The sequence below is a fragment of the Humulus lupulus genome, chromosome 5, assembly GCF_963169125.1.
Source record: "Humulus lupulus chromosome 5, drHumLupu1.1, whole genome shotgun sequence".
Lineage (NCBI taxonomy): Eukaryota > Viridiplantae > Streptophyta > Magnoliopsida > Rosales > Cannabaceae > Humulus > Humulus lupulus.
The window spans coordinates 17,255,510-17,266,090 of NC_084797.1; the positions used below are offsets into that span (position 1 = coordinate 17,255,510).

Below are 10,581 nucleotides of genomic sequence, written 5' to 3' on the forward strand. Positions count from 1 at the left end.
TGATAAGTTAAAAAAGTAGAGTAATCTTAGTATATAGTTGAAAACTTTAAAAAATGTTTCAAAGTTGTTAATAGATGGTCATTTAGATACCTAACTACCGAAAGTTAATTTCTATGATATTTGGTATTATTACAAGATTTTATTTAGCTTCATAATTGCAAATTTCTTTTGTTTCTCCCCAGTCTTAAATAATATGGAAAAGAAAAAACAAGAGTGTTTACGTGATAAAAGTGCTCATAATAATGACTATTATAGGCATTAACCTCTTTTCCTTTTTAGACTTAAAAGCAAATTAATGAATTTGTGGCTCAAACGAGTTCATATGGTGGTAGGTTCTTATTAGTACTTGATGATGATAGACCATCCACTAAAAAGACTCTTGAGACCAAGTGGGTAGCTCAAATTTTTAGCAACAAAATAATAATTATAAAATAAATAAAAGTGGGTAGTTGAAATAATATTATTATTGATAAGTGCATTCATATGGTTTCAATAGTAAAAATACATGGTCACAATCATGGCTAGGTGAGGATCCCTTTTCCACCAACCTTCTATTTTTTTAATAAATTGTTTGGTTAATTTTAATTGTAATTTTGTTAACTTACCATGAAGTTTCACCTTACTTTAATTAAGCTTTTTGTAATTAGTCAATAAGCTCTCGAACTTTCCTTTTTGGAGTTCTCCACTTTTATATACATTGTGGGTGAATCTCAATTTTTAAAAGGAGAGAATTGGATTTTGAGGGTGATACGTGTACATATGTATGTATATATATATATATTAAATTAATCATTGTTGATGTTCCAATGACATGATGGGGTTGGATTTATTTTTATTTATTCACAGGTACAATAATCATGTTTGTCTCTAACAACTAGATGTTTTAAACTCTGATTCGACTAGCCTTTTTAGACTGACTTCTATGCATCTAGACCAAAAATCTATAGCAATACATTTCACGTTGGCTCCAATAAATAAATAACTTTTTACTATATTATGAGAAAGAATCTTGGTTCACATGCATGGTCATATTTCTTTAGCATGTTCCCCTGTTTTTGTAACAATTTTCATTTTGGCATTATTGGACTATTAATGATTTGATTTCGGTATGTACAAATTTTTTTATACGATGATATATATTGTAGTTATAATAGTTATTTTACTTGTTTTTAAAAAATTCTAAATATTTTATAATGCTGAAAAATAAAATTTAAAATAATTAGTTGTACGCGTATTTTAAAAAAATACTGTTTAAACTCTATTTTAGGCATCATAAATTATTCAAAAAATTTCAAAAATTAGTAAAATGCTTGCTATAACTATAATATACACCGTTATATAAAAAAAATTATGTTATAATTTATCTATGTGCTAAAAACAAAAAACAAAGATACCTCTACTTGTGAAAGCTAAATTAGCACCTTAACTGTAGAATTTGCTTGTATGAATATAAATATATATAAGATAACTTTATTGTAAAGTATTATATTTTAATAAAATTGTAAATTAATCAAAAAAGGAGAATCAAAATCAAAATAAAACACTGTCAAAAGTAGTGGAATGTTTCTAAAGATGCGGTCCATATAAAATGCACATTTCATGATGTCAACTCACTCAATCATCAATAGAGTGAAGAAGAAAAAGAGAAAAATGAAATGGGGTTGAGCTGAGAGTAAATGATTGGTAGATGGTGATGGAGACGACTATAGATACAAAAGTGTTTGATTTTTTTAAAGTTTTTTATTCATGAAATGAAAGAAAAAATGAAAATATTTGATGGGATTTTGTGTTTTGTTTCCCTTTTTTTTTCTAGTCTTCTTCTTCTTCTGCTACTCGTCATATGTATGAAATGACATGGTGACCTTTTTTACTATCTTCTTTTTCAGAATTCTGTTGTCTATTCTATTTTTCCTACACCATACTTCCTTCTTCCTCAGATTTACCACAAATATTGAGAATTATTATTGGGCACAGTAGTGCTCAACAACACTTGTGCAGTATTTCAATTAGTGCAAGTTAATATTGATTCTTATATAATAAATTAGACCAATTCACATAGTAATACTCATAGTAAGCCACCTCCCTGTAATCATTTAGTGAAACATTATCAGTCTTTTTTTAATCAAAGAAACATTAGTTTAGTTAAGTTAGTTTTTTTAAAGAGATTAGTGTAGTTAGTTTACTCTGAACAATTAGAATCTAAAGTAAAAATTACATAGAGTACCCATTTTAAGTAATCCTCTCTCATTTGTAACTATATTTTGATTCTTTTTCTTTTTATACCCAGTATTTTAGTTACTATTCATGTTATACCCTTCTTCTTGTTCAAATACTCACAACACAGTGTATTTTTCAAGTGGTATTATGGAAATGTAATTATAAAAATTGGTAATATTAAACTAAATGTATTTATTGGCTAATTTTATTGATTAATCTTAACAATTGATAGTTTTCAAGTTTTTCCGAATCTAAATGGTCAATTGGGTGTGACCCATTTTGTTCGATGGGCTTAAACATTATTTAGACTTCGGCCCAGAGGCCCATATTTATACGTTAAAGTCAATCAGCTTATATGGTACACCAATTATTAACCGTGACTAACCAACTGGTCTGGTGGTAGACTGTTAGCAGCATATATCTGATTCGATTATAAGAAGTTAAAAAAACAAAGAGGAACTAATCATTTACAAACATTAAATTATAAGGTGAAAAAAATGGATATAAAATTATAAATTTTTGTTTTCACTGATGATATATATGAAGATAAAATATTGTGTAGTATTAATTTTTATTTTTTATGAGATTAAATTATCTAAATTTAGGTGGATTATAAATTTTATTTTTTACATGCTCCCTAGTTTTGTAACAAATATATATATATATATACATATATATATATGACAGCCAAAAAATTATCTAATTCAATCCAACATTATCCCACTCCTCTCCAAAAGGAATCAAATGGTATTCCAAACAATGTATATTTGAAAGAGGACCAATTTTTATGTTTTATTTTAAAAACAGTAAACCATATTGATGTCTCATAATCATGTTGATAAATCCAAGTTATAATTTGATAAATCATGCAGATAGGTTGATAAACCATATTGACAAACAGTAGATAAATTGAACTCTTAGAGCCCCCAAATAAATATTACAAGAAAAACAGGGAAAAGTTTGCATATTCTGGGAACAAAATGTTACTTGGAATTATCTTCCAATCACAGAAAAAGTAGAAGTTGAAATACAAGATCAAGGCTTATATACAAGTACCATATCAGACAAATATATCAAATGAATCCCAAATGTGTGGCAAAAAGAAAAAGTGCAAACCAGTTCGAAAAAATCTCTGGACTTTCAGCAGTGAAAGGCACATCTTTGAAGGGTGTCATCATCTAAAGCTCGGTGTCACATAAACGGATCATCAGTTCAGACACCATTCTCCGAGCAAAAGGAATATAACTTATACTATACCTGAAACAGGTGACACATTACAAAGCTTTGTAATCAATTTTGATTTGATGAAGTACATTACAATATAGATCACAAGCTATAGAAAGGGTTTCCTAACAAACAAGATACAGAAGGTCTTTATCAGTTAATGTAAATAAAACTAAGAAAGATAGAGAAGAAGGTGGTCACTCCTCCTCATCTCCATTATATTAATGAATCAAGCGATATGCTTTAATTTGAGAGGAGAAACTCACCAAACAAGGGCTAAGATCTCAATTATGATTGCAAGTATTGTTAAAATCTTGCTATGTATCTGCAAGATGAGAAAAAGAAGATGTGAGAAATGATGTAATGTACATCTTTCGCTGGAAAAGATATTGTAATTCTAGTTCTACCATAGTACTGTCATTGAAACCTATGGATCAGAAGTAATTACGCAACTTTATCCATGTTGTTATAGAATAAAGATTGCATACTCACCAAGAGAGCACAAATGAGTGCCAAAACAACACACCCAAGATAAACAGCCGTCGCAAAAACTCGGGCAGAATCAAACATCATTCTCATTTGTTGTACAGGGCCAATAAGGAAGGCTGTGCTGCCAGTCGAGGGAACAACATAGGAAGAATGTTAATGCTTGTGGCAGTGCTGTCTCAAGTGAACAAAAAAAATACATTTGATCCTATGGAAATGTATCCTGTATATTTCAATGTTACAGCAGGTAAACATGTAGTTTTCCAACAAGGACTAAGGTAAATTTCCAGATGAAATCTAGTTTGCAATTTAGCAGGGGTACAAACTTCTCTAAGGGCATCTGAAAGAGGAGGAAAATTAGAAATTATGCAGACCTACCTTCCAACAGCAGACACATTGCCAATCGTGAATAACAAAGCAAATTTGATTGGTTTAGCAAAGACAATCAGTGACTGCAGAAAACAAAAAGAAACTTATTAAGGAAATGTTGCAATAGCACTAACAAGTTTTATGTCCCTTGTTCCTACTTTGTAGCACTACTGTCAATGTATCATACTAAATTGGAATTTAATCCTTATACTGAACTTTGGTGTCTGGTGCCATTCATTCAAATTCCAAAAAGTGGATGTAAAGTAGTTACTTTTTTCTTTTGATTCATCAAAATTTTATCACATATAGAAGTTTATACCAACACTCTAATACTCTATCATAACTATAATGGAATGTAGTTCTATAATAACTATAATGGAATGTAGTTTAGATAGAAAGGAAGGAGAGTAAATGTGAAAGTGTTTCGACAGTAAATGGGGACAATAATAGTAGAAAGTATAAGCATAGGGTGAAAGGTCTATAAAATGGGATCTATTTCAAAACTAAAACTAATTAGAGACTAGTGGAGTAACAATGCTCTTATATATATATTGTTGAATGTATCCACACTGAAAGTGTGTGACCCTCTAACACATCAAAAGCTAGGAAAATTCTGCAAAAGCATGCTCTATGACTATAAACCAAATTCTCATAGTAACTGATATTCAAATGCAGCTCAATGAGCTACCACTTCATACACACACACACACACACACACACACACACACATACATATACATACATACCATAAAGTTAAAGATGCAATTTGCATAACAAGCTACACTTTTTAGATTGTTAAGATGGAAATTGACTTATAAACACTTCTCCAATTGCTTGAACAAGAAAATGAGAGTTGACTATGAGCATACCAGGAACATTAAGGCCAATCCAGCGATCAAACACGCCGCGAATCCGTACATTCTCTGATAAGATCAAAACCCAGAAAAGCAAAAGCATTCTGAGGCTAAAACAAACCCAAGTGCTCAGAACTGAATGAAAACGAAAATGTGTGAGTTTGAATTTTGGTTTATGCGAAGGTACCTGAGTCGGAGAGAGAGAGCACAAGCCATCAGATTCATCCTCAAAGAAGCCGTCTCCTCCTCGATCATCTTCGTCGCCTGAGATAGATTGTCTGAGCTTTGCCCACATGGTAGAAAGCTGTCTTAACTACTCTTCAATGGCTGATTAGAGCACTGACGCAGAAAAGAAGAATAAATTTTACGAGTTGCTACTATTTATTTTTGGTATATAAATATGTGTTTTGTCTGGTAAAGAAATTGTATTGTGACATTTTTGTAAAATAATTCAAATACACATTCAAATATAATTTTAGTTATATTTTTTTGAAATAAAATTATAAAAAATTTATCAAACTAATAATTCAGAATAAAAATATAATTATTCTGATTAATAATTGTATTGTCATATTCAGTTTTTTACTCATCAAAATTAGATTTAGAATTTGATTCTAACTATTTTATAAAATATAGAATTCAAAAAATAATTTTTTAAAATATAATATCTAAACAAATAATGAGGTAAAACACATATTTTAAAAAAAAATTATAAAACTTTTATTATTTTTTAAAAATGATTGGTATTTACATTTACTTGTTGTTTATCACCTTTTGCAATGAGAAACTTTTTAAAATTAAAATGAATGAGTTCTAACTAGTTCTTTTATAATATAATAGCTTTATTGAGATAATTGTGTAAAGGCTTCTATTTAAGGGAAGGTCACTTTTTTTTTTCTCACCTCACTTCTTTTCTAATTAAATCACTATAACACCTTTATTAAATTTTCAATAACTACAAAATTTATCTATTGAAAAAAAAAATTCTACCCCTCTACATTATTATTTTATTCTCACAAACATTACTCATCAAATCCAATATACAACTTTAACAATAAAATTTAATGAATAAACACATTGCAACATCTTTCTAAAAAAAAATTATATACTATATACAATAAAATTCAAAGTAATGATATGTACACCCAAATTAGGGACTAAAACATTATATCAACTAACATGATAGTTTTATTTTATCAATCAAATTTATTTCAAGCCGAACCCACTATTTTAAGAAACAGTATCACATCAGTTGGTATAATACTTTGGTGCACATATCATTATTCAAATACAAATATTAAAAATTAAAATTAAAATATTACTTCATGATAATTAAAATTATTAATAGAATCACAATCTTCTACAACTTTAAATATATATATTTTGTTCTTCCATTAGTTATATATAGTTTTGGTTTCTAAATTGATAACCTAATTTTTTAAATACCTAATGTGTTAGAGAAATTAGGGCTGTACGCGGTGCGGGTGGTGCAGTTTTTGACCATTTTTTCAAACCAACCCGCGCATGCGGTTTTTCTAATTTTCCAAACCGCACCCGCACCGCGAAACTAAAAAATCGCAGAAACCGCACCGCAAAAAAATGGTGCGGTGTGGTGCAGTTTGGGTGGTTTGGACTACCGCCAAATAATTAAACTATCATAAATAATCATATTAATATTTCAGCAACACCTAAAACTTGAAAATAAAAAATAAGAAAACTTTCAACAATACAATAATCTTAATAATGGCTCAACAAAACACCTAAGAAAATACAACAAACTTGAGACTAATAAAGTTACAACAACAACAATTATAAGTCAATAATCTTAATAAAGTTTCAGCAACACACCTAAAACAACATAGAACAAACTTGAGACTAATTAAATTCCAACATCAATATGAAAGATACAACTAAAATACTTTCAACAATAGAATTAGTGGGCTTTGGGTTGGGCTTTAACATATTAGACTTAAATAAATATAAAAAAATAGTATTTTTATAATATGCAGTGCGGTGCGGTTTGAACCACATTTTAATAATTCAAAACCGCAAACCGCACCGCACCGCGCGGTTTAGTGAAAATTCAAACTGCGACCGCACCGTGAAGAATTTCAAACCACATTTTTTTTGCGGTGCGGGCGGTTTGATGAACAGCCCTAAAAGAAATGTGTATTAAGAAATAAGGTTCATTGTTTAAAATTATAAGGGATATTTATGTGAATTTACGTAATGTTATAGTTGAAAATAATAAATTAATTATAAAGGGGTGAAAAGAAGAAAAAAAAAACAAAAAGGGTGCCAATAGAAGCATCATTTCCAATAATTGTCAATTCTGATTTTAATCTGATGCCTTCTCGTATTGTGTCTTAATTTGGCTGTCACCTTAACTTGATAAACAAGATAGTTTGAACCCAAAAATGTGATTTAAAATTAAACAAGAAATTAATAAACCATTTCATGAAAATTTACATGAGATCCCATTTATTTTAAACAAAACATAATTACAATCTTTGTTCTCAAAAGGGGTCGGCTTAAGTGACAAAATCGGACTTTTGACTCAAGTCCATCAAATAACTCAACCCAGTAGGTTAAGCTGACCGAACATGCACGCTTCACTGCCAAGCTCTCCAATTTATGGCTAATCTACCTTTCCATTTCCCTTACATGCACCATAGAGCACCCGTGAGCCAAAGCCCTGCAAGAAAAATTCAACAAGGAATAAATAACAACCACAATACGCATATATATAACAATTCACCCAGTTCATAAATCATAAACACATAATAGAGCCAATGTCGAATATTATCATGACCTATGTCGAATAAGGTGCATCACTAAGCACCATACTTACGGCCTATGCTGAGTGAGTGTATACTACACTCCAATATTGGCCCTGCCATCACGGCCTACATTCCACATAATCTTAGCTGAATCTGGTCTATAACGATTAATCACAATTAAACTCAATAAAATTAAGCATAACAAACACCAATATGCAATAAGTGTTCATAACCATAATTCAATCTAAATTATGCGGTCATAATCGAACAAGTACTATAGGGCCAATGCCCTCTCTAAGTGCAAATGCCAACTTTTCTTACCTAGAGTCCATTGATAGAGATAAGACAACCTCAAGTGCGATCCCCTTTCAAGCCTTTTGGAAACCCTAGTCACAACAAGTATTGTTCGCCCAATTAGAAACCAAATCTAATTATGTACTCAAAAGTCAAACCCTAACTTTTAAGACCTCTAAACCAATCTAACATACTATTGGAATTATCCCACGAACCCCCAAACAGGTCCCTAAAACAGATTATAGAAGTCTCGTACGAAACGAAAAAAAATTGAAAAATAGCATTTCGGGGCACTCGGCGCAGTCGCACCAGCTCTCGGGCGCGGCTACGCTTGCTGAAAGTTTTGCAAAACTAGGGCATTGGCACAATCGCTCTAGCCCCAGGCGCGGTTGTGCCCCAGAAACGTGAATCATAACCCAGAATTTCAAACTTCCCCTGCATTTTCTAAAGCTCAAAACCGACCTAATTCGCCCCAAACCTGTATCAAACTCAGAATTTGTGTACCCAAAACAAGTATACAACCTAACATACATCTAATAACATCAAATTTCATGCTCCAATTCAATAATACAAGATTAGGGTGAAAATCCCCAATTTCCTCCCAAATTCTAAAACATAAACCAATTCTAGTTTTCAGTCCCAATTCAACACTTAAATCAGTGCATAAACATTTTTCTACAACCACTACACCCATCTAAACAACCTAGGATCCCCAATTTCTAAAATTAGAAAAAATCCCCAAACTTTACCAAGAACAAAAAAAAAAAATGAATAACATGAAGATAATTCTCATACCTTTCTTTATGATTTGAATTTTAGATTATGAAGAAGAAGTTGGCAGCCCCTAATTCCTCTTTAAAGCTTGAATTTCCCCTCAACAACTTTAGAAAATTTGAAGAACTTGGTCCTAGCCTTAAAGCTTTGGTAAAGGAAGTGCTTGATGATGAAGAAACTAGAAGAATGGAGAAGAAGAGGATAACGTGAAATGAAGAGAAAAGGAAGCTAATGGTCATCTTTTGCTACCTAAATCACTAAATGACTAAAATGCCCCTCCCATTTAATTGCCCTCTTAATTAACTCCAAAGGCATTTTGGTAATCTCACCCATCTTTTTAATTATACCTCTAATCCCCAATTATTTCACTAATATCCATCAAGCATAAAATTTTTAATAATACCCCAAAACTCGACCAAAGCCAGATATTTTCTATTGTGACATTCCGCTACTACCGCTTAATATTGTCGCAAATTACATATTTCCACATAATAATGTAGTCACACTGCACATAGCATATATAATCACAAATATACCCTTAGCAGATTAGAATTACAAAAATGACCGTTCTCACCATGAGTAGATCTTTAAACACATTTAATTCGCATAAAAAACATATTTTATTATATAATAATATATTTCATCAATTAATTCCACTCATGCCCTCTAGGCATGCTATTAAGATACTAAACCTCATTATGAGTTTTGGACATTACAATACATGTCGTCCTAATTGGATACATGCCCTTGGTACTGTAGTCAAGTTATGGGTGATCATCTCTAAAGCCTCCATTCTTTCCACTCATTTATAAACATATTTGGTGATGGTATAGTCCAAGATCTCCACATGGCATTGTACTCGAGGAAGGAGGTGGCGCAAGTACATGCTCTCATCAACCTTCAGACCTTCGTTTTTGCAAGTAACTATCATTAGCTCGTCACACAAATGCTCTCTATAAGGCTTCTTTGTGTGGGTTCATTGAGACTATCTCTGTCTTTGTTTATTAACCTAGAGGCAAGTGCCTACGATAAAGGTAGATGTGTTTGCTTGAGAACACATGGAGGCGTTGGTTTAAGAGTAGGCGAGGAATTCTCTATAGTTCGTTGCATAGATGGAGCTCGTTGTGAAAACTGACGGGGCTTGTCTAGAGCACTCTAATATCTTGACATGTCTAAAATAAAAATAAAATTAGTGTTAGAATTGCAAGCAAGACACAATGTACAAGTTTACCTAGATCGTAAGCTTCAGTGAGCTCTACAAATGGCGAAAGATCGCATGTAAAGGGTGTGGGAGATGGCAATGGTGACACTAGTTAATGGTGGGCAAGTGGGCGCTACTAGGTTCCAATTCATGTTCAAAAAACTTGAATGTATGTATCTTCTAGTTATTTGATATGCAAGCTACAAATTCACATGAATAACTTGTTTTAAAGCTAGGCCTTTGAGTACTAATCAATGGCTATCAAGTACAAAAACATAAAGTATTAGACTACGGCAACGAGCATGTGAATATATTTTTAAAACAAACATAAAATTTTAGACTTTAACGAGCACACTAAGATAGCTCATTTTTGTACTCGACA

At 31.5% G+C, this 10,581-nt stretch overlaps 1 protein-coding gene and 1 long non-coding RNA gene across 2 annotated transcripts; both read right to left on the reverse strand.

Moving 5' to 3' along the window:
* Positions 1-3,118: 3,118 nt before the first annotated feature.
* On the reverse strand, positions 3,119-5,517 carry LOC133780286 (uncharacterized). The gene is made up of 6 exons (XM_062220116.1): positions 5,338-5,517; positions 5,166-5,219; positions 4,306-4,379; positions 3,934-4,051; positions 3,708-3,766; positions 3,119-3,474 (listed from the first exon to the last, which is right to left on the reverse strand). The coding sequence occupies exons 1-6, from the start codon at positions 5,443-5,445 to the stop codon at positions 3,396-3,398; spliced, it is 492 nt and encodes a 163-aa protein (XP_062076100.1). The 5' UTR covers positions 5,446-5,517; the 3' UTR covers positions 3,119-3,395.
* Positions 5,518-7,493: 1,976 nt separating this feature from the next.
* Positions 7,494-9,200, reverse strand: LOC133780287 (uncharacterized). The gene is made up of 3 exons (XR_009869209.1): positions 9,020-9,200; positions 8,252-8,316; positions 7,494-7,845 (listed from the first exon to the last, which is right to left on the reverse strand). It is a non-coding gene; the product is annotated as an uncharacterized LOC133780287 (long non-coding RNA).
* Positions 9,201-10,581: the final 1,381 nt, after the last annotated feature.

Coding starts and splice junctions, on each gene's coding strand:
- LOC133780286 (XM_062220116.1), bottom strand. CDS start 5,445: ATGTGGGCAAAGCTCAGACAATCTATCTCAGGCGACGAAGATGATCGA. Junction 5,220..5,337: donor GCTCTCTCTCTCCGACTCAG/GTACCTTCGCAT, acceptor TGATCTTATCAG/AGAATGTACGGATTCGCGGC. Junction 4,052..4,305: donor AATGTGTCTGCTGTTGGAAG/GTAGGTCTGCAT, acceptor CTCGACTGGCAG/CACAGCCTTCCTTATTGGCC.